This window comes from Bacidia gigantensis (genome assembly GCF_019456465.1).
Source record: "Bacidia gigantensis strain McMullin 20006 chromosome Unknown contig_304, whole genome shotgun sequence".
In the NCBI taxonomy this organism is placed as follows: domain Eukaryota; kingdom Fungi; phylum Ascomycota; class Lecanoromycetes; order Lecanorales; family Ramalinaceae; genus Bacidia; species Bacidia gigantensis.
Window position 1 is genome coordinate 525,866 of NW_025408609.1, and position 27,435 is coordinate 553,300.

A 27,435-nucleotide genomic window follows, 5' to 3' on the forward strand; every position below is an offset into this window, starting at 1 on the left:
ATGCTTGTTGAGCAAGGCTGAGGAAGGGCAGACAGAGGACTCTTCACAGCCATTACTGAATCTAGGAAAATCTAATTACACAGCAGCGTCTCCTGTCCGACTCTATACTTCACCCTATGGACCCTCTAACTCACTTCCTGCTCCTTCATCTTCTCCTCCAACTCCTTCCGCTTCCTCTCTTCTTCCCTCTCGACTTGCTCGCTCCTCCTCACTGCAACATCTTTCGGTCTAAAATCACTGAAAGCGCTCTTCAGCCCTTGCTCAATGACCCAGCACCCCACAAAGTCTACCACCATGACAGCCGTCATCACAGCCCTAAAAGAGACCGTGAACGGCACCAGTCTCAATTTCGAATTTAATTCAGGTATGAACTCCGTGCTGCAGGAGAAAGCGACGAATGAAACACCGACCAAGCCCCAATACATGGAGCGATTCTCGCGGATGCCCTCCCGGAAGGGTCGACCTTGGTAATTGATAGCGAAGGTACTGATTTGCTGGATTAGCTGTAGGAGGTAAACAGCGGAGTTGAGGAGAGAGGGCTCGAACTCGCCCTCGAGATCAACAGAGGAGCGCGGAGGCGAAGGAGAAATCTTCTGGACGTGGTTGGAGAGGTAGATTAGCGTGGCGATGTGGATTGCGAATTGTCCGAGGACAGAACCGATGATATAGGGATTGAAGATGTTGGGTTGGGGGCGTTCCTTTGAGAGGCCTTCGACGGACTAGAGGAAGTCAGCTTTGTTGCTGGGAAAAGGGGATAGGAGGAGGAAAGGGAAAACTACCTTTGCGCGCGAGATGCTGAGGAAGCAGACGCTCATCAGCATACCACTTATCGTGACCTGACCGTCTCCGAATTTGATGCCGTCGAGATAGAGGACGCTGAGACTGTAGGCGCTAATCAAGCAATTCAACGCGAGGATTTTGTACATTTGAATGGTGGCAACGAGCGTACACCTTCCCTGTCGGATGATGTTAGGGATGGCGACAACGTTCTTGAGTTTACTAGTGAATGGTGCTGCAACGGACGCATCGCCTAGCTTAATTTTTGGTGGCTCCATCTCATCCATTTCTGCTTCCATCATTGTGGAGGTGAGTTTATCTGCGAGGCCAGCGGCTTTTTGTCGTGCCTCAGCTTCCCGAGTTTGCTTGGGCGAGGCACCAGCGTTGCCATTCTGAAGTGCCTTCGCTCCTGGTGAAGTGACTGTCTCCATACTCTCCGATTTCGGTCCTACACTTGACTTAGCTGCAATGCCTGCAGCCGTACCCTTTGCTCTGCTCGTGCTTGCATGGCTTTTTCATAGTGGGGATTTGTTGGGCCAGGTGGATAGGTATGCGCTATGGCAGGTGGCACTGGTGGGGCTGGCTGATTGAATCTCTTCATCAATTGGACTTGTTTTTCATAAATTTCCTTCATCTTTGTGGTGCGGAAGTGCTCGCCAATCTTGTTGAGGTCCTCCTGCGTACCATTGAGAAGAGCGACCCCGATGTGAGCCTGCTTCAGCGCGCCCACGTCATTAGTACCATCGCCGCACATGAGAGTAATATATCCTTGATCTCTCAACTCGATCAGGATATCTTCCTTCTGCTTTGGTGATACACGGGCGTACACCCAGGTGTTCCTTACGATTTGCTTGAATGCTGGTAAGTCCTTGTATTTCGATAGAGCATATCCAGTGACGCAAAGATCTTTCTGTTGAATGATCCCGTGGTCTAATGGCTTTTTCGGATCAACAGGGATGCTCGTTGAGTCATCCACACTTCGCCATACGAGGTTCTCACCGCTGTCATCATGCTCAGGTGCATCAAGGATCAGGACATCGCGGTCAATGATTTCGACTTGTCTCGCGACATGAACAGCTGTGAGGGGATTGTCACCGGTGATCATGACACAGCGATGGCTGCTCTCGTTAAGCATACGCACAGCGGACATGGCATCCTCTTTGAGCGGGCACTGCAGAACCAGAAAGCCAGCGAAAGTCAGATCAGCCTCTACTTCTTCTCGTTTCAGATTGTTGATTTTCGTCTGACCAAGCTCAGATTCAGTAGAGAGGTATTTGTAGCCTAAAGCAAGTACACGCCCTCCATTGCGGGTGAAGTACTTGAACGTCTCCTCATAGTGGGGAGGAACTTTCGTCAACATGGTTCGTATTGTCTCAGGGGCTCCCTTGACACCAATGAAAGTACTCCGCACTTTCTTGTTGGTATTCTTGTCGTTGACGAGTACTGTGGCCACTGAGCTTTGCCTTTTCAGAGATGATGAAAATTGAAAGCGTCGTTTGACTTGCACGATCTCCCCACTGGGATTATTACCTCGACCAATCGATGCTGATCGGCCCGTTAAAGTATCGTTGCGCCCAAGACTCCAATCTAGGGAGGTGAGGGTAGCCTTCTCCATTGGATCACCAACGATTTCTCCCTCGTCTAATCTTACAAGAGCGTGAGCAGTGGCAAGGACCAAGGTCGTTTGTTGACCAACATCAAGCACTGGGGTGAGCTTGCTATGGGCACCGTCCTTTTCTGTTGGAGCTTCCTTCTCGTCTAAAGACAGGCCTGCAATGCCATCGACAACGAGATCCTCACCAGTCAAAGTGCCTGTCTTGTCAAAGCATGCCACATCGACACGACCAGCGTATGGTATCCTGAAAGGCTCTGTGCAGAAAATGGCGTACTTGCTCAACGCGGCCAAACTTGTGTTCACAGCTAGACTCAACTCCATCGGTAGCTCAGGAGGCACAACACTCGTGATGATCAAGACGCAATCCAAGAGGAGCTTCGAGCGCTTACGATCTTGTGCCACACCTTCGACCCAGACGTACCAAGAAGCAGCAATGGCGAAGATGAGTAAGAAGAGGATGAATAGGAGCGCCTCCACATTGTTCGCAGATACTCGCTCTGTCGAATAGATCATAGTCCGCACCAGACTGCCTTGGCTTGTCTCAAAGCCAGTCTTGACTACAACTGCCATCGCACCATTGTCAGGTGGTGGCTTGACGCCCGACACAAGAGTTGGTACTGTCTCCGGCGCATCCTCGCTTGCGATTCCATGGGTGATCTGCAGAACCTTCGTCCCACCATAGAGAAATGCGTTCTTGTCCAGGCCCTCGGGCTCAATCACGGCATCTCCAGGTCTCAGCTGCACCGAGTCCTTCAATAATGGTGTACTCTCCCCTGACAGCATCGCCTCATTTACAATAGCGGTGCCCTCGACCAGCAGCATATCGCATGCGACACCGCTATCCTCCTTCGTCCTCCCGACGGAAACTAAGTCTCCAGGTAATAACTTATCACTTGTAGTCTGCTCCCACGTCTTCTGCCTATACACATACAACTCGTATGGCTTAATGCTCATCCCGCGGAATTCGTTCAGAGTCCTTTGTCTCTGCCACACAACTGTGCTTTCAAATCCGACCAGCATTACCAAGGTGAATAATGAGTAGTACCAGTAATCATCTAGCAACCACAATCCGACACAAAAGATCTGGAAAACAAAAAAAGGCGCTACAGCGTGTTCCTTCCATAATTCGGTGAAAGTGGGTACTGGAATGTCGAAGGTGTTGTATCCATAATGCTGATGTATACGCTCAATTTGGTCGAGAGACGTCAAGCCGTGCGACTCTTGAAAGGTGTTGATTTGAGGTTTGGGATCAGCGTCAATGTCGTAGGAGAGGGGCGCGAATGTGCCGGAAGTGGTATCGTAAAGAAAGCGCCTTTTCTGAAAGAGGAATGAAGTATTGAGCTTGCCACCGACCTGGAAGACCTATCAATACATATCGATACTGATGAGGGGGCGAGCGACGATGCCTACATGATCTCTCAGAAGCGGGCATATCTCCGCCGTACCCGCATTCATCACAGGAATAATCTTGATGAGCTGAGCGCTCTTCACATCTCGCGCTTTTGTGGACGTGAAGAGTGCGTCCACGTTGACGTTCCATTTCGTGGTCAGCCACGTCAGTGCCTGGATCGAGAAGATCGAACCCGCCCAGACAAAGGTAAATTCTTGCCCATCTATGTACTTCTCATATCGTTCTTCGGACAGATAGAAGGCGAGAAAGATTGGCCACACCGCTAGAAAAGGCCATATGTATGTATGGAGGTAGAGGGGAAGAGGATTGTGGAGGCTCGCCGATTTGACTTGGGCGCTCTTGACTAGGGGAGGCCTGCTTCATTAGCTAGTGCATTTTACCAAGGCTGCATTTTCTACTCACATCTTGACGGCCACCATCAATGGGTTCGAAGATGGAAGAAGGTTGTCAGGAAACACCAGCCATGGGCAATCAAGAAGATAGACACGGTAGACTTCACAACGAAGCCGAGGACACTTTTTTCAAACTCCGCTAGCCGCAATCGGACAGCGTGAACGCCACATTGATAGTCGACACCTAATCGACACATGGCAAATTGATTAGATTAGATCACACCTCTCGTGATTCTTGGGGAACCGTTCTATTATGTTATAGGAGCGCTTCAAGGATTCGATCATAGTAATAAATAAGGTACAGCTATTTACACTCCCAAGATCTCGTCAAGCACACATATACAGGGCACAGCAAAAGCCAACAGTGGCTCGCTCTCAATCCTTCTTCTCTTTCATCGCTTCTAATAACCCTTTCAATTCTTCCAGTTTTTCTTTCACTCCTCCAATCTCCCCTCTTGCCTCTTTCACCTCCAACACTGTTGCGTCAGTTTCCACGTTCGGCTTCGTTCTTTCAACCTTCTTCGCCCACCCATCTGACTCGAAGTCACATTCGCCAACCATCTGTTCCCATTCCTCGATCGTATCTTCATCGTCCTCGCCTCGTCTCCTATTCCAGCGAATGCTCTGCGCTTCCCTGGTCTCGAACCACGCTGTGATCAGCAGCAGTGGTGAATAGAGGAAGCCCATAACATAGTGATTGAGGCGCTCGTATCTGTGGGTCTCCATCCACCATTCAAGAGGAATAACCAGACAGAATATTTCAATCAGATTGAACGGTGCGAGGAACACGTTTTCGTCGGGCGCGCGCACGAATTGCAAGGTCTTCTGTGAGTAGAGAGCCATGAATTCGTCGATGGCGTTCTCTGTTATGTCTTCGTAGGCCGAATTGTAGAGCGCAATCAGGATATTGAGCAATATCACCATCACTACGAAGGTAAAGATGTAGTACAAGATGATGCCGAAAGGTGGCGCAAAGTTCTCGAAGCCGTCAAAATCAGGGCTCTGCATCACGCTGTTTGCCATTGCTTGGATAATGAATGATGTGACCTTCGCGTTGGAATCGATCGAGTCCATGCCAATGAAAGCCTGAAGGAACCCAATCACGATTACGATCAGCAGCGCGAAGAAGATGACTGACTCTTTCATCATTACTTTGAGGATTACCATCATGGCACCGAAGAAGCGGTACGTGTCCAGGTAGAGCAATATTCGCATCCAGAACATAGGCGCGGAAAAGGCGAGAAAGTTGTAGGAAAGTTCGTTATATCGTTCACGCTGGTCGTTGCCGATGGGGTGGCCGAGCGCGATCATGCGAAGGATGAAGGATATGGTGAGCAGGGAGTAGAGGGTGCTGTTGAAAACGTTCCAGAAACCAATGTAGTATCTTCCAACCTTCCAAAACTTGGCTGCTTCATCAAGAACGAAGCCGGCTGTCATTAGATAGACAATGCCCTCCACTACGTCAAGATCACCAGTACTGTTGATTGTATTGATGGCGCCAGTGTAGAGTGCCAGGTAGAACAAGGAGAAGAAGATTTGGACAGCGTTCTGGTATCTTGGGGTACGCATACGATCAGGATCGAAGTGATCCCAATAGTTGGTGTTCGCTTTATTGTCCCATGGTATGAAATTTGAAGGGTATTCGTCATCTTGGATTAGCCATCCGCGCCAAAGATAATTGACACACTTTTGGTACCCTGATGAGCCAATGGTGTGCAGTGCATGGAGATCGACAGCACGCTCAACAGCATTTGCAGGCTCTGTCGTTTCGTGGTTGACAACGATAGAGAAGCGCTGCAGTAAGAGATTCTGGAGGAGGTGGGGCTCGTCTTCCTCCGCCTCAATGAGCCGCTTGGCCAGGACATCACAAGCGATAGCACGGACTTCATGAAGGTCTGCATCCCAGAGCTCGAGTACAGCTTGTCTCTTGAACCATCGAAAGCATACCATCAGGCAGTATATTATGCAGGCTTTGTTATCCTTGCCGCCAGCTTCCCGCGCCGTGGCCATGACCTTTGGGGTGACGACAGGGGAGTTGGCTTTCGTGACTTTCAACTCCTCTACCTCACACGGTAACACTTGTTCTATCTGATATTTCAGGCGCAATGCGACTTTCGTGACCCTCTTTTGGAGGAAGGGCAGAAGGAAGGGCATCATTGTTGGATGATGGCAATACTATTGTTGTGAGCTCAATTGGTGCCCCACACGTGTACTGAGGACAGGACTCACATTGGCGAACCTCATCACGGAAACCTCGACGATCCTGGCCATCAACGCCAAACACCTTCTTCCATTGAACCATCTCGACCCACGGAGAAAAGTAGGTTGGAGGGTTATCGGTGCTTCTGTCAGCTGAACTGCTATCTAAGACCTCCCGTCAAAGAAGTCATTGGTGGTTCCAGGCTTTTCTGTGCCTAAATACTATTAGACGGGCCTCGACTCGCGAAGAGTTGGTGTATCGCACAAGCTCGGAGGTGGAATGACAAGAAGTTGGCATTGTCACCAGGTGTGGCGGTGTGGCGGTGCGGCTGTGGCTGGGAATTAAAGTTTGAGATTAGGGCTCGAGGGTGGGTCAATCGGAACGTGGCCACGCTAAGTCTGTTATCAGGGCACTTTATAGGGAGGCGTGCCCTAGAGAGTGCGCTATAAAGACCCCCCGCTAAGGCTTCTAGAACCCCCATTTCTCCCCTATGAATTTGGCGTGGCCACGTTCCGATTGACCCACCCCTCGGCTGGGTGATAGCAGCGACATAACTGGCTACATGCTGCATTGGGCGGAACCCAGGGCTGAAGTTCCTGTAAAGGTCAAAGTCTACCTGGGAATGGCCATAGCTACGGCAAAGATGCATGCTCCAGTAGAACAACTGGTCTAATGATCCCAGGATCATGATGCTCATGGTCTGTATATCTACATAGTTCTATCATGGTATCATGGAAATGAATGGCCCACAGGATGATACCGTTCGGCGTCTGATAAGGTGTACATCGGTTTCACTGCCTCGTCCGTCATGTCTTACACGATCTAGAACTCGCGTTGTTGGGTCAAAGGAGTCGCGGTTTTTGGCTACTGCGATCTTCAGGCTTTCGGTAAAATAGTCGGCTAATCCATACGCATCCATCTCCTCTCGACACAACATTGGAGGTCTTGATACTGAAAAGACTGTCCTTGCGATGATCTCGAGAAGGCTGAGGAGCGACGAGGCAAGTCGAAGAGTCGAGAACAAATGCTTGGTGAGCTTAGCGCAGTCGATAATCGATTGGTGGATGCTAATGAAAGTGCTGAAGGATCGAGGACGCCTATTTGATTTGATGCAGCTAATGATGCATGTACTGTGCCTGCTCAGGGGTCAATCTTTGCCTCATCCGGCTAGGTGAGTCCTTCATCGCCCTCGCCGGGGCTGAAACCAGCGGTGCGTAAGGCTGTGATCTCCCATTATTCTACTGGTACACCATCATCAGAGTTGATTTGATTCTCCCCCCTCTCTGCAATGCTTCTCTCTAACTCCGTAGCAAGATCAAACATTGTTGCAATCCCTGAAGGATTACGTTGGTACTCCATCTTATAACACGACCCCCACAGGAAAGATACAGAGACCGCCCCGGGGAGGTGAAGACCACCCTGAGATACAAGACTACTCGAGCTTGTCGCCTCCAAGAAGGAAGATGGTCAGTAAGAGAGATACTACCGCATTGAACGTGGAGAAAGTGAAAAAAGATATCAATGACACTCCTCACAAAACCACGATATCACCACCAATAGGCCAATTCGCAATTTCCGCTGTTTTACAACTAGCTGCCTTCGCGGTCGCGATATCATTCGGAATCTTCGCCGTCAAAAGCGTCAGAATATCAAACGAAGCAAATCGGTACGCGTCCGAGGCGCTCGAAGAGACGCGTCTAGCCAACCGCATAGCGCTGCTGGCAATCTGCGCTTCAGCTACCCCCGGCGTGAGCTCTGCCAGAAAACCCACCTGGAGACACTAAAATACTGATTCTAGTGCGGGCAGGATAGCAATCTCTCCGATTTCTGTAGACGGGCTTTGGGTGATGATTATGTAGTTTTCTCACAGGCAGATACCTCCGCTCAAGGAATCAATACGCCAGGCCTTACGTACAGAGTGCCTCAGCAGGATGGGCCGACGTCCACAACATCGTCTTCTAGTGCTCCCTCCTCGTCTCCGGGCACTTTCTCGACTACCACCCGAACCTTTGCAATAACCACCACTCGTCAGCAGGATAACGCGACTCCCACGCTGCCGAGTAGCACGCACCTCCCGGGCACACCAATTTCTGTTGCCGGAACTGGAATCAGCAAAGGCGGCATAGCTGGGATAATCATCGGCGTCGTAGCCGGTGTCATTGCTGCCTTTACCCTACTCTTTTGTCTCGTACGACACCGGAGACGACGACGGCGAAGTGCGGGAACAAACTCGCCGCCAATTCTGGACGAGCCGCCGAGCACCTTTTCTCCAGACATTTCACATGCTCCTACGACAGCTCAGGCATCTGGAGAGCATTCCGATACAGGACCCACGAAGCGAGCTCGTGGAAGAAATAGGGAGAGCACCGTGGCCCCATCCCGGCTGTGGAAGACTTATAAAGCGCTGTTTGTTGATTCGACTATTTCTACGAGTCGATGATTGGCGGATTTGAGGGGTGAGAGGCTTGGTGGGGTAGTTGCCTTAGATGTGGGATTGAAGACTCTCAAGGCAGGGATTAATGCCGCTGGGGAGAGAGGGAGATTGATTTTGAATAAGCTTACTTGTATGAGTATATATACGTAAACGGCTACGAGACCGGTAGGTCATGTTGAACCTGGCGTCCTCGAATACTACGTGCTGCTCATAGATTATAAAAATTTTCAATGTCGTTTAGAAATGTGTCAAGACGCGATGAATGTTATGTGAACATTCAATTGGATATGAGTATTGTATCGTGTGAGCTATGATATGGAAGTACCAGGTGCTGCTTTGCAAAGATGTCTATTGCTCTTCTCCAAAGTCTCATTCTACTCTTCAACGTTCTCATGAATGAATCAAGTACGGTGAGAATTCGTCTTGTGATGACATGCCTGTGTAGGCGTCGGTGTCGCTTTCTGAAGTGACAGCGACTTTTTTCCAATTTCCCATATGGAGGTGAGGATGTGCTAGCCAGCACTGCATGCGCACCCTATCTGATCTTCTGTACGCATACGAAGGCCATTCTTCGACTGGTTTCGATCTGGCTGTCTCAAGGTCCATTGGATCCAAGGCTGCTTCTGGCCACCTGCCCAGGACAAGAAGCCCAGTGGGTAGCTTTTTCGAAAGCCGTTCCTCATATCGCTTGTCTAAGTCGGAAAGGAAAGCTTCTGCTTCCTCTATGTCTATGGAACTATCATCGAGCTCCTCCGTAAAGTCTTCTCCGTCTTCCTCTTCGGACCTCTCTTCTAGGTTTTTAGACATCTCACCACTTGATTCTGCACGAGCCTCTTCGAAGAAATCTCGAAACGTCTTTCGTTGCGGCAAGTTTCCACATTTGATTTTCTCTTGAGCATAGAGCCACAACGGTTGAATCTTGAGACCATTTTGACCAATTTTCTTCTTACAGATGCAGCAATCGTATGAGTCACCACATGCACAGTTCACCTCACTGAATTCGTAAAGTTTTTGCAAGGTCTCGAGTGTCCATCCAGCTTCATGGACTGGGCCCTCCTTCGACTCATGGGCCAGCACAGCGTCAATGTCTATTCTCGCTTCCGAAATATTGCCGGTCCAATTTTGGAATGCTTGTATGGAATACATTGCTAGAGACGTGAGGGTTTCTGGTCTCGGACTGATATCCTCATTAATGCCGGCGCAGCTAGCGTCGGCACCACGACTAAGGAAATGGGCTATTTCGGAGCTCTCGCCAACCAGCTGAGGCGCTAGAATCTGGAACTCGTAGCGACCCTTTTGTTTGAAAGCACTTTGCGGAGCAAGATCACGCCACAGCTGTAGCGCATTTGGGTCTTCTGCTCTGCAAACATAATTTGACATCGAAGCATATATACCTGGATTGGGATTGTCTTTCATTTCTTGCTGGAACTGGATGATAATCCATTCGAAAAGTATGTATATCTTTGCATAATCGTTAGATTTGCCGTTGAAATGGCATGCAAAATTCATAGCGACGTTCCAACCATCGCAGGATGAATCAGAGAAGTCCACACAGTCTAGGAAGAGACGAATTGTATCGATCACGCTGTTTAGCTGAATGTCGTTTGAACAAAAGCTACGGCTTGCCATGGCGAGCGGAGTTCTGTGACTCTGTCAACTTGAAGCCTCCAGCGACTGATTTGCTACGATACCTATTTCCATCATATACCTTAATGTCCGATTGTGCCATTCTATCCGCTCCAGCGTGAATCAGGAGCCTGCAAAGCTCAGAGCAATGAGATTCAGCGGCGTACTAGACGAATTCTTAGTCAGACTTGACAAATCAGCTTGGTTTCCTTACATGAAGAGGTGTCAATCCGTATGAGTTTGTGTCCCTTGCCGATGCCTCACCACGAGCCAGAAGGCCCCTCACAATAGGAATGTCCCCTTTTTCACAGGCCTGAAAGATTAACGCGTTATCGGGAACTGTGCAGACCGAGCTTAATGTGTATTTCCAGCCTTGAGTAACACATCTGCTAATGTCAACCTGGAATCCGTAGTTGATGCCTATTCTGCTCATCCATGCAGCCGGCCGAACGACGATGGATGTCCGACTCTCAAACCTATTTCCGATGTCCACCCAGTCTTCCTCTTCGGCCAGTTCTAGGACCCGCTGTGCAGACTGAACTCGAAGACAGCCATATATTGATTTTCGTTGAAAGTTTTCTGCAGAAAGCAGTCGCGTGCTCCACAGCTTCGAAGAAAGCGCATTTTTGGGATACATTGTTATGGTTTTCGGCTCCGATGTCGCTCGTAAGTTTTGTAGGTCCACGCCAGGCTCGTCTGGCTGTAGGTGGCTTCCAATTGTCACACTCGAAGCAATATCTGATTTCGCAATTTTTCCAGTCTTATACCCACTTTCCACGTTAGGCAGACCTCTACCGGAGTGTTCATCGTAAGTGATAAGTCGATTTAGCGTAGATGGGTTGCCCACGGTGGGGCGAGACACGCAACCAGTCAGAGCGACGAGAATCTGCTGTTGGTGCTGAAACTGGAGGTGAAGAGTTCGGCTGAAAAGGGCTCAGTCAAATGTCAAGATAATCCCGGAAAGGATTCCTTCGTACCTAGTCCGGGTCTGCAGCGCCAGCGTCAGAGTATGCTTTAGCCGGCCCAAAGTGGTTTGGAACTTGTCAAGCTGTTTACATTTGAGAGCACCCTTGATCGCGGTCCATTTTCTGGTCAGGCGTTTTGAAGAAGCAAAGCCCCGCTCTAAGTTGTGGGTGATGGATTCGAGCTGTTTTATGATGAGCTTGCAATTTTCTAAAATCTTTTTCACTGTTGCATTTTCTGTGTCTTGTTTTGCCTCGGACTCGATGTCCTTGAAGACATCGCAAAGCAAGTTTAATTCATCAACTATTTCGCGAACGTCGTTGGGCGCCTCCTCAATGGACGTCCAAAATTCAATGAGCTTCTTGACGCCCACGCCTAACTCTTTGGCAATGGAAGCCGTGGCAAACGCACTCGCTGCCACCTCCATCTTGTAGGATGAAAAAAACCCTCACGACAAGAGAACATATTTGAGAAGACTTTTGCCTAATTTTCGTGACCCCTAAGATCAGACCCTCGCCGTTTCTCGTCCTTCGGGTCATTTATCCACCACTAATGGCAACATATTTGCGAGATGCCAGCATCTAGCCGGGTGAACACCAATGAACAGACACGCAAGGCAATAACATTCTCCTGACACCATTTCAAGGCACTGGCTGTGCTCAGGAGACGCATTTTTATTCGCGGGGATGCTACTTGCTTCGTGGCAATTTTTCGCCATATGCACAAAGGGCGCCCGTCCTGCAATGAATGCCTGATTATTATAAAGCCTGACAAGGCTCAAAGGCAGGCCGGGACACAAGCAAGTCGTTGTCGATTTAGAACCAATCTGACGTTCTTCCTTCAGGTCGAGAGGTGACCCCTCGGACAGCAGAATTGCCTGCCAAGACCGCCAAGACCGCCAAGACTTTCATAGGGCTGAGTCCGGTGAGGTGGCGAATATCCTCAACGCCATCAGCCATTTGAAGGCAAATTGAATTACCATATCTATTTGATTTTGGGATTCTGTAAAGGCTTTAACTACTGGGTAGTTGAAGCCCACAGTCACCATAAATGAAATGCATCCAGGGGAGCGAGGGAAGCCTCTCATGTCTGCATGCCTTCTGAAATTCTAGTCCATGAAGATCAATCCCTCCCGGATGCCTTTCAGACTGCTAATATGAGATGAAGACCTTGCTCTGTATGACAATGGTATTCTCATGTTTGCTGTTACCATGATCGACCAGCTACCGTAGCGGAATACGTATTTGCGTATTCGCATGCACGTCATGATGTAATTGCTGATGCCGTTCCTGATTGACGTATGTCACCTGCTGGCTCCTGTTCACGTCCCCGCTTTCATATGTATCTCATTCACTACCGTCTTCTTTGATCTCCATTATCTTCAATCAAGAAAGAAGCTATATCCCACACACCCCATCATCACAATGGTTCAACCAGTGTCGAAATCCGATCTCACCTCAGAAACCGATCCTTCAGTTGCCAAACAATATGACACCAAGACACCCATTGACAAGCAGGTCGATGAGCTTTACGAGACCATCGACAGACTCTCCATCGGCCTTCTCACTACCATACGCTCCGATCTAGGCCCAGTCTCACGTTCAATGGCAGTAGCCAAGCGAGCTGGTACGTCAACCCCACAGCCATCATCCGAACATCATATCCTGCGGCCCTACTTCCTCCCCCTCCTAGAACAACAGCCATAGCTAACACCACCTCTCTTTTACAGGCCCCGACATCCTCTTCCTCTACAACATCCACTCCAAAAAGCACACCGACCTCTCCTCCAACCCCACCGCGCAAATCACCTTCCAAGACTCGACAACCCAAGACTGGATCTCGCTCACGGGCGTGGCAACGACCTTCTCCAACGACGACGCCCGCATCAAAGACCTCTACAACCCGACCGTCAAAGCGTGGTTTGGCGATCTAGGAGACGGAAAGCACACTGGTGGGCCCGAAGACCCTAGGATGGGCTTGATTGAGATCAAGGCGAAGTATGTGACCTACTGGCTGCATACTGTAGATAAGGAGGGGTTTGAGAAAGAGGTGGGGAAGGCGAGTGAGACGGGCCAGGTGGCGCAGACGGGGGTGACGAGGGAGATTGGGGAGAAGGATTTGGAGGCTGCGAGGAAGAAGGCTTGACTACATAGGGTAAATACAGGCGGTGTTCTGGGGAAATCGAGGCTCTAATGCCGGCTGGCATTAGAACGTGTAGCATAGCCGATGAGATTGTGACGAAATCATGACTTTACTCACAATCGCTAGGGGCTGTCCATAGCATCCACCAAATATAAACATAAAATCAAACCCATAGGTCTGGAACAATCCCCGTATGGTCTACAAACAGACTTCTCGGTCGAATGTCACCCACACCCGAATATCCCATACGGCCGAGCTCGGGCCACCCAAAGCCTTAATGCAGACCTGCGTCGAAGACCGTGTATTATTACTTGTTTATCATTCACACATCCCTCATTCGGGCCGGTCCAGCAACCCTTCAGACTTGCATCAATTACTCACCACCTCCCATTTACCATCCCACCCCTTTACCCACCCCTCGTACACCACCATCACAACAACCCCTTCAACCCTCCCTCCCTCCCTCCGTCATACCCGTGCTTCTTCCATCCAACATCCCATCCCATCATACAGCGTATCTAGACCTCAACCACCTCCCCCTCTCCCTAGGCGTCGTTCCCCCACTCTCACTCCCACTTAAACACTCGCTCTCCCTGATCCTCGTGCCGTCTCTAAGCCAGCTCTTCTCATCATTGACCAATTGCGTGAGTTCGCCACCTTTCCCCCTTCCCCTTCCCCTGCCCGTCCCCTTTCCCCCCTCACCACCAGCACCACCAACCCCCTCCTTCCCTCCCCCTCCCTCAACATTCTCTCTACTCCCGCCCCTCTCACCGCCGCTGCCTTTCCTCCCTCCAAACAAGCCCAATCCCAGGAGACTGCCTTTCCTTCCTCCTCCCCCACTCCCTCCCACCCCTCCGCCGCTGACCCCTTCCCTTCCACTCCCACTCCCACTCCCCCCACCGTCGGACTCCCCACCCCATCCCCACCCCCATCTCTAACAAACCGCTCCCTTTCAACCCTAACAACGCGTCCCCAACTCCCGCGCTTCAGCCCGGGCCACGAGAATTTCAAACTGGACGTGTACGGTTTACTGTGCTGGCTGGAGCGGCGGCGGCTGAGCACGAAGAAAGAGTCTGGGAAGAGCCGGAGGAAGATGGGGCGTAAGGTTGGGAGACAGGCCGCGATTATGTAGTTGGCGGGTTCGTTTATTGTGAGGATTGTGAGGGTGAGTGCGTGATCTGTGGGGGAGGACGGGGGGTGTTAGCGGGTAGGAAGAGGGAGGGGAGGAAGGGAGTGGGAAAAGGGGAGGGGAGGAGGGGAGGAGGCGAGGAGACGTACCATTGAGATTGGCGGACGAGGTTGGTTGGGAAAGGATTGCTAGGCGGGCTATACTGGCAATGACACCGCTATATATTTTTATCATCAGTGAGGCTGCAACGGCCATACAAGGCTCGAGGGAAAGGGGGACGCACATAACACCATGCAAGAAAGTCGCACTCAACGCCACCTTCTGCAACGTCCCAATATTCAACCTCAAAACCAGCGGTATCGGCAGCACCAACATCACCACCCCCGAAATCACATTCGGGATCGCCATGTACCGATTAAACGCGATCACATTGATGCAGTGTCCTTCCCCGTCGTGCGCACCCTCGCTGCTGCTGCTCCACAGATACGATACCGGTGAACATTCGAAGATTGCGACGAGTGTGTGGATGGTGAGGGTGAGGGTGACGAGCATGCCCATGGAGTAATAGCCGATATTGAACCAGCGGCTGCTTTGCGTGAAGACGCGGAGGTAGAGGAGGAGAATGGCCCATTTGGAGAAGGCGATGGAGAAGCCGTAGATTAGTGTCCAGGCGAGGAAGATCTGTGAGATGGGTGAGTTTGTCTCGGGGACTGGGGTGCTTGGGGGTGATTGGGGAAGGGGGCGGGCGTACTTGTTTGGCGTAGCTGCTGTCGGAGAGGCTGTCATTTTGTTTGTCGTTGATGAATTGGGCTACCCCGGCGACTCGTGGGACTGGAAGTGGCTATTAGCTTGCCTTTGTTCGTGAGTAGGTATGTTGAGACTTACATGCGACTGCAATTGCGCACAGCGCGATTGTAAGAAGCTGAGTCATATTAGGTCTGTATATCATGACTTCTTGAGGTTGACCCACTGTCGCTGCGATGAGCATCAGATCGTCTTTCGCCAGCCGGCTCTTTCGAAGTGTCCGTGAGATGATCCGACCACATAGCATAGATATCTGCATGAAGAATAGTATCGATCCGACGACGACGACTTTCCACCCTCCATTGCCGTATTCCATGATGTCCATGGTGGAAAGTCGTGTTGGTGGTCAAATCTTGCGCGTTTTGTTTGTAGTGAATCGATGAATCAGCGTCATACAACAAGGTCTGTCCTGCAAGGGGCGACTGTGCCGGTCACGTCGAGTCGACGATGCCTCTATGTCATCCGTGGGTCGTGACAATGAGTACCTGGTGAACAATAGGTTGCTTGACAGTTGACGGTGTGAAGGGTGCGGGTCAGGTCAGACAACAGTCAGAGCTTTATTAAAGCTCCACATGAAATAACGGTGGCCTCGAACGAGAATCTTGCTTTCCCCAACCGAGTCCGGCCATCTGCAAGGTCCGGTAATGCTATTTACGTTTCGAGATGTCTCGCTAAGGGAATCTTCGGACCTTTCTCCTGATGGCAGGTCAAGCCGAATCCCTTGCATCCATGGGTGCAAGGGTCAATTTGGAGGGTGGTCGGGATGTTTTGAGCCGCAGGTAAGATCTACCATACATATGAATGCTTCTTCCGGTGCGTAGTAGACGGTGTTTTGCACGGTCATTTCTCAAGCCAAGTTTGAGTTATGCATGTCCAACAGGGTAACGACCTCGTCTTCTTGCCCACCTGTACTTCCCTAGCACACCGGCATTGAGTACTTGCCACAACCCGTCAATCCCCACTGGAGTCTCACTGTCAACCCAGGGTCTTCTGGACACGTCCCGTGCTTGCGGCAACTTATGGCTCTCGCTTCTCTGCTAACAGGACCCGGTAGAAGGCCTCGTTTATTCCTTCTGGTTGTATTGTTTGTACGGTCGTGCCACGCGTGATTTTCCCCGCAAGGTTCATCTTTGCGTGCCGTTCCCGCCGTTGGTTTGTGAAACATCACCACTCGTAGCATCTAGATTTCTCCCGCTATGACCCGCATCTACGCGTGAAACATTTAGTTTCCTCACTAGAGACCGGAAGTCGGCCCAAGATCAGCAGAAAGGCAAGGGGAAGCGACATTGAGCCGCGAGAGTTTGCTGACGTTGTAAAGACTTGACAATACCACCCGGGTTTCGCTCATTAGACGTTGAACAAGCTTCTACTAGCTAACAAGGCATGTTTAGAGCGCTCCGTAGACCCCACCGTTCGCGAGAAACTGCTACATTTTGGTATTTGCGGGTGGCCTAGGTGAGCTCATCACTAATGAAGGAGTCGTGGTGATTCACTCTAGCATGACAACCGTATTTGTCGAGCCGTGTGCGCGATTCAAGATGCTTCGTGTCGGTATAGCCCTTGCGTCGCGGAAAGGCATTAGGGAGCAACGACGCTCTACGGAAGACGTCTAATTACGCTCTTGACGTCAACCTCATCGATTCATCCTTCGTTAAAGGTTTCCAGAAAAAGCGTCGGTGCATCGATGGCATCATTCCCCTACGTCAACTGACGACGTTTGGCAAAACGTGCTTCAAGCTCTTGTTGACGTCGCTGGCGAAACTCAACGTCCTCATCCACCATTCTAAGGTCCTTATCAAAGCACATGATGTATGCTGTATTACCAATCAAATGGATCAGAAATGTCTCATCGCCCAGCAATTTTCCCTTCCTTCCACTACGAATGCCACCAAATACGTCTGTAGCTGGCCAGTCATGACAGTCAGTTTGGGTCTTGTTATCACCGAGGTCTATAACTCGTAAGATAGTCTTGGAGCTGAATATATTTAGCCTAGTATTGATGTACATGACATCTCTCCAGACATGAACAGCTTCCGTCGAGTTATCGAGTAATGGGGCTTTAACATTGAAGCTATCCACTCGTAGACGATCATTTTCGCAGTCATAACATAAATATTGGAGCTCCCAAGGCGACGTTGTGAAGTTTGTCGTGTGTAAGAGCACGGAGGATGCATCGAAAGCTCCTTGGACAAACTTAACGTCTGCTGGCTCAAGGTTCTTTGGTATCGGATACGTGAAAATAACTTGCAAGCCCTCACTTAGGACTTCACCGCGAAGATTTATGCGGTAAAAGCTGTAGGGTACTTTGTCTGTTCGAACACTTTCTTGTCTTATTTGCTTCAACTGCCTTAAGAGCAATATTGAGCGACCATCCAAAGAAAAGGTAAGCGAGACGATGAATCTTGCAGAAGCCATGTGAGGGATCCCAAACTCGGTCATGGACTCGCTGTCTCTATCCCATATACGAACTGTAGGCCAATTAGGAGGATTCTGCCTCCCACGCCAGCCCTGAGGGAAGAAAGGATGAAAAGCAATGGAGGTATTCGAGACGGCCAAATGCACACCATTTGTGTTCTCAAGCTGCAAGCACCTCGGCTGTTGAACGGACATACTGTCTGATAGATCCCAAACATAACATCTTCCGGCATCCACAAGCGCAACCAACATGGTAGCTGACAATTCGATGCATCTGATCGTCTCTCGATTTGGCATCATCAGGATTTGCTCCAGGCCCGACTCCATATTGATACTCGTTACTTGCCTACGTTCACCATGAATCATGTCGTCCCATACCAAATATCCTGCCCTGCATTTCAAGCTATGTGCATGTTTCGGTATGGTGATTTGTTTCATGCTGAATGGAGAACCCCGGGTGAACGCAGCGACTTTGTTTGCTTTGGAGGTCAATTCTGCGCTGTTCAATGGTGCTGTAGAACTCGACCATCGTCGCAACTTCCCATTGATTGCATGAAGCGAGGTCAAACGCTCGTTCCAGCGACGTGAGACCCTGCGAGCTCGAAAGCATTGGCGAAGAGGTAGATGCTGAATAATGCTATCACAAATTTCGGCGGGAAGCTGACCAAATACATCAAGCTTGGCATCATTTGTGATAATATCGAACAGATATCGCCGATCGGAGAACGAAAGGGACTGTACAAGTCGGCGCAACTCGTCTCTACGCTCCCTGTAGTCTGAGAAGCTTCGATATCCGGTTTCGAGGTTCATAATATTTTCTCAGGTGGAAATTGATACTGGCGATCTTAGTCGCTAGTAGAAAGGGCACTTTGCTCGTCAAAGAAGCTTTAGAGTGGGCCTGAGGTAATTGAGATGCAAGGGTTTCATTGCACACTTACTTGTTGGGGGGCTGTGGCATCGTGCGCTAGGGCATTCAACGTAGTTTCCTAATATGGACTAGCTTATTCAGAGATCTCTAGACTGCCATGGATATCAATTTCAAATGCAAAGTCATCCGCCCATTCACTTGGCTATCCAACCCATGTTGATAAAAGCATTTGGGCAATGCGGCGTGTCAAAATCTTCTCGGGATCATCTCACCCTCTCCTCGTCGACGCTATCTGCGAACGGCTCGGCACCTCGCCAGCACAATGCGACCTCAAGAAGTTCAGCAATGGGGAGACATCGGTCAACATCAACACTTCAGTCCGCGACCAGGATGTTTTCATTGTGCAAAGTGGAAGCCCCATGATCAATGACAGTGTCATGGAACTGTTGGTGATGATATCTGCGTGCAAGGGTGGCTCTGCAAAGTCAATCACTGGTTCGTTGAGCACAGCAAGAGATGGACTGGACTGACTCTTCCAGCTGTCATGCCGTAAGTACGGGGCCAAATTCCTCGAAGACCTGTGACTAAAGCCGCAAAGCTACTTCCCATATTCCCGTCAATCGAAGAGAAAGTCACATCGGGGTGCAATCACAGCCAAATTGTTCGCCAACCTACTGTCCGTTGCTGGCATACATCATGTAATTACAGTGGACCTGCATGTGCGTGAACATCTCGAGCTAGACGATGGTCAGGAACATGGCTGACAGGATCAGGCACCACCTACTCAGGGGTTCTTTGGGAAGCCTGTAGACAATTTGCGAGGAGAGCCCCTCATTGCGCGATGGATCAAGATGAACGTACAAGGCTGGCAGGATGCTGTAGTGGTTAGCAAGAACCCTGGTGGAACTAAGAGAGTTACGTCCCTAGCAGACGCACTGAAGCTGAACTTCGCAATCGTAACGACTCAACCTCGCAGACAACCTACCGCAAGTGGTAGTTTGGATGGTAGCACTTTCTTTGACACATACGGCGAGTTAAACTCGATATCCGGATATGATGGTCCTAATGACTTGAGAATAAATGGCTCAAATGGAGCGGAAGAACATACGCAAGATCATCTCCTACGGTCACCTGCGAACAACAACTCACCACCTCCACTTGCGCGACCCCGCAACATTAACATCCCTCACGCTTCAAGTCCTCTAGTACAGTCTTCTAGACCAGATTCAAACTCGCCACCAAGTGTCCGGACCCCTATACCACGTTCGCAACCCCAACAAAACTCAGAGCGGCTCCAAAGGCCTGTGGCAAGACGCAAAAGATCATCAGACGACACAGACGAGTACAACGATGAAAGAGCCAGGGAAGTAGTGACAGGCCGCCTAATACAAGGCCACATTGTCGATGACGATGCACCCTCTCCAAGTTTGTCTGCTATGTCGGGCTCTGTGTCTGCACTTCCACGTGACGACCTTTCACCTAGAAACGGCCTCTCCTCGCCCGCTCTTGAAGAGGCAGATCCTATGACCATGTCCTTCATGTCAACCATATCGCGGCGCTCGACTCAACATACCGAGCCAGCGGAAGCTTCAGACGAAGAGGAAGGCTTTCAAGACCCAGAGCTCGAGCATACAGTGACTCTCGTGGGCAATGTGTCTGAACGTGTCGTGCTCATCATTGATGACATGATCGATCAATGCGGCTCATGGATAGCGGCAGCTGAAACGGTCGTGAAACGTGGAGACGCGAAGAAGGTGTACTGTATCGCTACGCACGGCCTTTTCGGGAACGATTCTCTCGAGCAGATGGAGGCTTGCAAATGCATCGATCATATCGTCGTGACGAATACCTACCCCATTGCGCCAGAGCGTGTGAGAGCAAGTAGGAAGCTGGTAGTGCTGGACATCTCAAACTTGCTCAGCGAAGCCATTCGGAGGAATCACTACGGCGAGAGCATCTCTGCTCTCTTCCAGCACTACCCGGATTGATGAGCGAAGCTTCCAACGAGACAGTATGAGCGTACGATAATGGCTATGCTCTTACGGCGGCAGCATTAATGTACAATAGCAAAGACTGTATGCATGCGTTCACACGCAAAGAGCACGTTACTTTGGTGGCTCTAATATGGCATCAACATCTACCTGCAAGCCTTCTCCAAGCGTCAAGGTGAGCTTTGCCATACACCTTGCACTCCGACCCCAAATAGCCTCCTTGACCTCACTTTTCCCTTCACAACCACTTCATCACCTCCTGACCAACACTGCTCCCCTTGCCTGCCACCCTACCTGTCCCCATCTATCCTCCCCATCTCTCTCCCTACCTCCAGCAACCTCACTCCCCCTTCCCCTTTCCCCTTCCCCCTCTCTTCTTCCCCATCTCATTCCCCCCCCCTTATGCCAACCAACGAATCAGATACCCTCCACAGGGCATCCACACAAAAAAAGACACCCTTCACACTCATAGGGCCGTCTCACATTCTCGTTGGCAGATCAAGCAATCGAGGACAGAAGGCACCATCTTCTGCGATTCTTCTCGCACCGCTTATTGAGGGGGTGGGGGTGGTGCAAGAGAACGCTTCGGACATCCTGTTTTCCTTTTTACCGGGGAGTGGGTAGGGGAGGGTGTGGGGGAGAGAGGGAGAAGAGGGGATGAAGGTGATGGAAGTAGGGGATGAAGGTGATGGAGGAGCGATGATTTGGGGGGGAATTAAGGGTGGTGTGATGGAGTGTGTTCTCGAAAGAATGGGGCGCCAGTTTTACTGCTGATGCAGGGCTCTGAGGCTTTGATTGTGGGGGAGTGGATCTGAGGGAGCGGCTCTGAGCGGGTGCTTTGAGCGGGGCTTTGAGGCAGCGCTCCTTAGACAGTTGTTCTGAGGCAGTCTGAGATAGTGGGTTTGAGGCAGTGGGGTTGAGCTAGTGGCTTACGCAGTGATTCTGGGGTAGTGGTTCTGAAGCAGAGATCCTGGGCCAATGGTTCTGCAGCAGTGATCATGACTCAATGCCTCTTGGGGCAGCGATGTAGAGACAACAAGATCTTTCACGGAGAATGGGGAGGAGGAGGTGGTGGTTGTGGCTATTCGAGTTGATCAGTATTAAGTTGTTTTCTTGAGGGTATGTGCGATGCTTTGTGATGCTGTAGCTCTACGGCATTCTGTTTGAAGCACTGATTCCGAGGCATTTGTTCCCGAGAAGTGAATGAGGAAACGATACTGGGGCAGGTTGGACTGTGCGAAAGAAACCTCGAGACAGCGGTGCTGGAGGTGGGTTGAGCAGGAGGGATGCTTCGGAAGGTCTACTGAAGTAGCAGTGCCCAGGACATGCGTAGTGGGTGTTGGAAGGGGGCTTGCGGAGAGAGACGGTAGGTCAAATGAGACAGTAAGTGATACGTGTTTTGTGTATCTCTTCCGCGATGGCCTTGTGTATGCTCTCTTTCCTGCCTTCTTTCTCATCCTTCTATTATTACTCCGAAATTCACAATACTGAAGCCAATTGTGTACAAGAAAACGGGTCGTGTTCTGAAGCTTAAAGAAAAATGAGCCAAATGCTCTCTGCGTGGATGAGGTCGGGGTTGCAGCTTAGTCCTGCTTTGTACGTCGTTCTTGGTCGCTAAATACCTGATTGTATCGTATCCGTGTGTGGCAGAGCTCGGCTTTGGCTCGTTGTGAAGTTATGTCATTGTGTTCACAGCTTGGTTTGCGCTGATTCATGGATGGTGTCAGCCGCTGTAACGCGTGGCATGAGATAAGAAGCAGGAGACATACAGCTTTTCCGGTCGTCAAGGGGATGTCCCTGTTGATTTCTTGACTTCTTACGAGCCTCTAGACCGTTGATGAGGAACTCTCGATATTGATCGTCCTCTTGGTCAAATCTTTTCATGGCTTCACAATGAGTGGAAGCCTTGACCTTGTTCTTGTCCTTCTGTTTCGATGCAATACGATTTGTCGAGGACGTTGTTCTGTCACAACAATTTGTCAGCATTATACCATCATCAGTCGGCGACTAGCAGACAATGGAAGCTTGTGATAGTGACTTACTGATACTTTGTCTTCGAAGGCATGACGCGAGGTCAATTCTGTGACTTGAAACTTTGTAGCAGTTGGCAGCAGATACCTCAACATAGGAGGCAAAGTCCAATCTTACACTTTCGGTGGAGATATCTGTATATCTAAAGACTCGTCTTGTACTTGGCTTGAGGGCCCGAACATGTTCGCAAACGGGGGTTTCGCATGGGCCTCCTCGACGCGTCGATAACTCTGAAGAGCATTGCAGCTCTTCTGCTTACATTTTCCTCCTGCGCACGGTTATGAAAACTGATGCAATCCCAAGAATAATCTAGGATCGTCGGAGTCACCTGGAGACAGGTTGCGGGGAAGCTAACGGTGTACGAAAGCTCCTATCTGGCGAGCTAATGCTATTTGTGGCGCTGAATTAGGGCCGATAAGAAGCTGGCAATGTTGGGAGAGTGACTGAATGGTCGCAAAATTCTTTGTCGGGCCGCTCCAGGTGCAGTCTGCGGCTTTGGGGCAAGCAATCCAGTAGTATCAAGTCACCACTTAGGCTCCTTGCAACATCTACTTCTCTACATCACCCTGGCGACACCACGGACCTAGTGGGGTCTAGGGCATGTCGCTTATCCGAAAACATGGTCACTCCCACCATCTAGGTAGAGTTTGAAGGGAAGTGCCTGTCCGAAGGACGGCTCTGTGTGAAACAATACACCACTCTGACTTGTTGAGATTTCTGGCCATATACTTTACAGGGGCACTCATCAGGATATCAGGAACGCAGATCGAGTAAGGACATCCGTCAATACTGACATTCATTCGATGGCTGTCGGTTCTATCCCAGGCACGCTTCATCAGACGGACTATTCTCATCATGGGAGCTTCGCTTGTATCTACGATCGACCACCACTCCGATTGATGTTCTCAATCCATATCGTTTCACTGACCGACCCTACAACGCATCGCGTACATTATGCAGAAGGAAATTAAAGTCGATCATAATGCATAGCGTCATCCTATGCAGACTTCCTGTTCCCACAAAAATAGAAGCGTTGAAAGGAGAGCGCGAGTAAGGCGCAAAGATTCCCGGTACCTGACTACTTCATGTCTCATCCCGCCATATCCCGTGTGGACCTTGCAGCTTGGCATCATGTTTGGCGATTTGCTTCGCTCTCTAATACTGGCGACTGGGATCATCGGACGGCACGTGGCGGCTGTTGCGCTTCGTGCAGTTCCCTGACAGGCGTTTCGAACGGTTTATCTATTCAACTGTCGCCAATGACTGCCTATATTCATTGGACGAGAAGACTGCCTTGTAGATCGCTTTTAGGTTGTTATGACGCCGAAAGTTTAGGCACGGACCCTCATCAGATTGCTTCTGATGGCGACCGGGGCCATACAAGGCTGTGACTTCCGAAATTCGACACTTGTAGCATGCTCTCTGGTTCTGTACAGCTAGGATCTCTCAGCCCATTAGAGCTTGGCATCTTGACCAGTCAATAGAAGACGTTCTGCTCGCACAATGGAAAACCTGAACTCATTCTTTACGGAACTTCCTCTCTGCAAAGTAACAACATTAATGCTAGCAATCTGGAGGATCGTTCAGCAAGACTTTGACCGTCGAAAACATAGAACGCTGACTCTCACCTGACCTATCAAACGCACTTGATCGTATCATGAAACTTGGAGGCAAGCAGCTGTAAAGCGTAGAGGACCCGGAGTATCCGCTGAGGCAAGACAAGTCGGACCTTTTTCCGATGGCCAGCAGAGTCTACCAGGATGTCTTCTCTGACAACGTCCCTTCCCCTGCACATGAACCTAGTATCACGAGTTGCAACCCTATACATGCTTCCCGATGCATGCTGCAGGGAATTATAGTCAATCTGTCAAACCTTGCGGATGATCTTAGCGGCCCACCAGGGCCTGCAAGCCTCTACAGAGATAAGTAATTGGGCAATTCGGGCAACCGAAGCACGGAGGGGCGCTGAATGGTAGGCTCGCATAAGGAATGATGCACCTTGGGCAGGGGATGCCACGTGAATCCCCGCGGGGATGAAGAGAGACATCAGCTGCATTGTGGAGATTGCAGAATGTTCCAATCATGCGACGTAGATCACACAATGCACATCGCTTACGCTTATACAGATGTTGGTGCTTCTAGACGTACCCTCCCAAACGAGCATCTAGTTTTAGGTAGACTTCTGCCAGGGCTGACGAAAGACTTGCATCCCAATCAGGCTGATCGCTGGTTCAAGATCGTTTCTCAAACAAGGAGATGTGTCTTTACTTAGACATCAAGACTTCTAGAATGCCTACGGCAGATATCAACTTGTCTCAGACCCTGCAGTACTCCGCGTCTCAATAAGCATACAGTACAAAAATGTCACAGCTCTGAATCAATGCCTGACAATGAAAATACGGAGAGCAAGATTCTCTGTGACACAGCCTTGCATAAACCTGGACTTCGAAAGAAACGGCTACCAAAGTCAAAAGAACTTTGCTATCAGAGCTCACTCCATCCGCTTCCGCTTGAGATCTCCCCTTTCAACCCTGGTATCATCGTGTGCACGTTTACGGCTCACCTCAGCCGTATCCTTTTCATTTTGGCCTTCCGGAAAACAAGCTTCGACAAAATGATCATAGGCAGAAGTATCTTTTACCTGAATAACTTGAGGCTTTCTTGGGGACACATCATGCACTGTCAAATCCTTGAGTCCCAATGACTGTACGTCTCGAAGCGCTTTTCTCCCGTCACGGACATCTCGCCAATCTCGAGCGTTCGACGCCTGTGCCTCGGCGTCTGCAGCAGAGAGGAATTTGGAGAAGGGATCTCTGTCTTCATAGAATCGCTGCATTCCCTCGCTGACGGGTTTTCTAGTGCCACTTCCTCGTCCTTGCTTACTGTAGACCTGCTGCGTCGGTGCTCCTTCCAGATCTGATGCTGGTTTGGTGTCACTGCCTTTGTTAGCCAGAAGCTTCACCAACAACTGTCATATAATACCTTCTCTCGTCCTTGTCCGACATCCCGAATACTTGATGGTGCTGAGCTTGTGACTTAGAATTGGCGCGATTATCCTTCGCAACGTTCAAAAGATGACGTTCGGACAATGTCAGGTCAGAATATATGGAAGTCATTTCTTCAAGGCGATTCATCGGTGGACGCCCGTATTGTGTCATCACGAATGCCTATCGATGGCAATAAGGCTTCGAGGAAGTTCAAGTTCACCTTCTCTGGCGCCTTCCTAGCAAGACCTTCGTTGCAGTAATAACAAGATCAAATCGTTTCCCAAATTCTCACTCATATCACAGCGGATCTCACTCTTGAGCTGAAGATTGTTTGAGGGAAAAGTGATGGGCTCCATGAGAAAAAAGTTTCGCCTATTTGATGATGGGTTGTACTATTGTTGTACGAGCCAGAGATGCCTGGTCGGAATTGCCTGGCGGAATACTGACCCCTCATTTGAGAATCCAAAAATAATTTGAAACGAGTCCTGCAGTTTGACCCCGCTGGAAATGTTCTGTACGACCTCAGCCTTGTGCACCCACAGCTAGAGTGCCACAGCGCCTAGCCCGATTAGGCAGCTGGAAGTTGGGCGGAAATGTGCGGCCTCACTGTGGCCCACCATTCAGCTTGTTCTTACATATCCCCGTCCTTCGCCAGCTTTGAGGACTACCGGATACCTTACTCTGCACAACGCTGATTTTGAGACATTTATTTTGCATTAAATTTCGCTACCTGGACGTTTCTTTATGAAATTCAGAGTAGTCAATCTTCTTACTTCATTCCTCAGCTGCGGTTGAGCTCTACTTCGTTACGAAAGAGCACGATGGATAACCTGCATCGCCCCCGCCCCGAACCTCAAGGAACCTGATGGTGAAATTTTTACGTGATTTACTGTCTGATTCAGCTGCGCCGAGATTTGCAGCTGACGCAATTCTATGTGCAGGACATGAATCGCCAGTAATGTGGGCTAGCCAGGACACCTTGACCGACTGGATTCGCGACCGTCCGTCATTGCTGCCATATACATCAGATTCATACCTATGGGAATACGATGGATATAGCGGCATTTTTGTACCTTTACTTTCAGCCAATGACCAGCACTCAGCCTATTTTACAACTGCCTCCCACAAACCTGTGTCGCCAAAGCAAGGGTCAGAGGTGGACATTGACTTCGCAAACTTTGACTTCAATCAAGAGTTTCCAAGCTTTCTTACACCGAACCAGTCTTCTGAGTCTTTTAGTCCTTTCGAGCAGGATTACGGAATTTTGCATACCAGCCCAGATCCAGAAAGTCAGTATCTTGTAGCCTTTGGCTCTAATGCCATTCCTGAGAAGAAGTCGATGGAGCATGCAGCAGCTGAGCCCGTCCTATCATGCCCTGGTTGCGGCAAGAAGTTTCCAAAGTTACACAAATTAAAGTAGGGCACCCTTGAAGCGACTCTGATAGGCCGTGCAGCTAACATGTAACTACAGCAAGCACATGGAAATCCACAGGCGTCCTTTCACCTGCTTTTCCAATAATTGCACCAAACAATTCTCGACAGAACGAGACCTAAAACGCCACGCCAGCAATGTCCATAAGCGCCAAAGAACGTACACCTGTCCCAACTATGATTGTGAATACCACATCAAGGGCTTTGCAAGAAAAGATA

At 50.0% G+C, this 27,435-nt stretch overlaps 10 protein-coding genes across 10 annotated transcripts; 3 read left to right on the top strand and 7 right to left on the bottom strand.

Annotated features, from left to right (window-relative positions):
• Positions 1-75: 75 nt before the first annotated feature.
• KY384_008796 (uncharacterized protein) lies at positions 76-4,222 on the bottom strand (the record flags this gene model as incomplete). Its single annotated transcript, XM_044817283.1, has 6 exons — positions 76-102; positions 135-719; positions 780-1,202; positions 1,262-3,745; positions 3,803-4,157; positions 4,206-4,222. The coding sequence occupies 6 exons, from the start codon at positions 4,220-4,222 to the stop codon at positions 76-78; spliced, it is 3,891 nt and encodes a 1,296-aa protein (XP_044665878.1).
• A 348-nt stretch (positions 4,223-4,570) lies between these two features.
• Positions 4,571-6,352, bottom strand: KY384_008797 (uncharacterized protein; the record flags this gene model as incomplete). The annotated part of the gene is made up of 1 exon (XM_044817284.1): positions 4,571-6,352. One exon carries the CDS (start codon positions 6,350-6,352, stop codon positions 4,571-4,573), a length of 1,782 nt encoding a protein of 593 aa, XP_044665879.1.
• A 1,506-nt stretch (positions 6,353-7,858) lies between these two features.
• On the top strand, positions 7,859-8,835 carry KY384_008798 (uncharacterized protein; the record flags this gene model as incomplete). The annotated part of the gene is made up of 2 exons (XM_044817285.1): positions 7,859-8,143; positions 8,194-8,835. 2 exons carry the CDS (start codon positions 7,859-7,861, stop codon positions 8,833-8,835), a joined length of 927 nt encoding a protein of 308 aa, XP_044665880.1.
• A 384-nt stretch (positions 8,836-9,219) lies between these two features.
• On the bottom strand, positions 9,220-10,458 carry KY384_008799 (uncharacterized protein; the record flags this gene model as incomplete). The annotated part of the gene is made up of 1 exon (XM_044817286.1): positions 9,220-10,458. The coding sequence occupies one exon, from the start codon at positions 10,456-10,458 to the stop codon at positions 9,220-9,222; it is 1,239 nt and encodes a 412-aa protein (XP_044665881.1).
• A 193-nt stretch (positions 10,459-10,651) lies between these two features.
• KY384_008800 (uncharacterized protein) lies at positions 10,652-11,845 on the bottom strand (the record flags this gene model as incomplete). Its single annotated transcript, XM_044817287.1, has 2 exons — positions 10,652-11,378; positions 11,433-11,845. 2 exons carry the CDS (start codon positions 11,843-11,845, stop codon positions 10,652-10,654), a joined length of 1,140 nt encoding a protein of 379 aa, XP_044665882.1.
• Positions 11,846-12,842: 997 nt separating this feature from the next.
• On the top strand, positions 12,843-13,563 carry KY384_008801 (uncharacterized protein; the record flags this gene model as incomplete). The annotated part of the gene is made up of 2 exons (XM_044817288.1): positions 12,843-13,044; positions 13,148-13,563. The coding sequence occupies 2 exons, from the start codon at positions 12,843-12,845 to the stop codon at positions 13,561-13,563; spliced, it is 618 nt and encodes a 205-aa protein (XP_044665883.1).
• A 3,628-nt stretch (positions 13,564-17,191) lies between these two features.
• Positions 17,192-18,718, bottom strand: KY384_008802 (uncharacterized protein; the record flags this gene model as incomplete). Its single annotated transcript, XM_044817289.1, has 1 exon — positions 17,192-18,718. The coding sequence occupies one exon, from the start codon at positions 18,716-18,718 to the stop codon at positions 17,192-17,194; it is 1,527 nt and encodes a 508-aa protein (XP_044665884.1).
• A 294-nt stretch (positions 18,719-19,012) lies between these two features.
• On the top strand, positions 19,013-20,764 carry KY384_008803 (uncharacterized protein; the record flags this gene model as incomplete). The annotated part of the gene is made up of 4 exons (XM_044817290.1): positions 19,013-19,271; positions 19,316-19,325; positions 19,375-19,495; positions 19,550-20,764. The coding sequence occupies 4 exons, from the start codon at positions 19,013-19,015 to the stop codon at positions 20,762-20,764; spliced, it is 1,605 nt and encodes a 534-aa protein (XP_044665885.1).
• A 1,692-nt stretch (positions 20,765-22,456) lies between these two features.
• KY384_008804 (uncharacterized protein) lies at positions 22,457-22,832 on the bottom strand (the record flags this gene model as incomplete). The annotated part of the gene is made up of 2 exons (XM_044817291.1): positions 22,457-22,730; positions 22,810-22,832. The coding sequence occupies 2 exons, from the start codon at positions 22,830-22,832 to the stop codon at positions 22,457-22,459; spliced, it is 297 nt and encodes a 98-aa protein (XP_044665886.1).
• A 2,457-nt stretch (positions 22,833-25,289) lies between these two features.
• Positions 25,290-25,803, bottom strand: KY384_008805 (uncharacterized protein; the record flags this gene model as incomplete). The annotated part of the gene is made up of 2 exons (XM_044817292.1): positions 25,290-25,734; positions 25,781-25,803. 2 exons carry the CDS (start codon positions 25,801-25,803, stop codon positions 25,290-25,292), a joined length of 468 nt encoding a protein of 155 aa, XP_044665887.1.
• Positions 25,804-27,435: the final 1,632 nt, after the last annotated feature.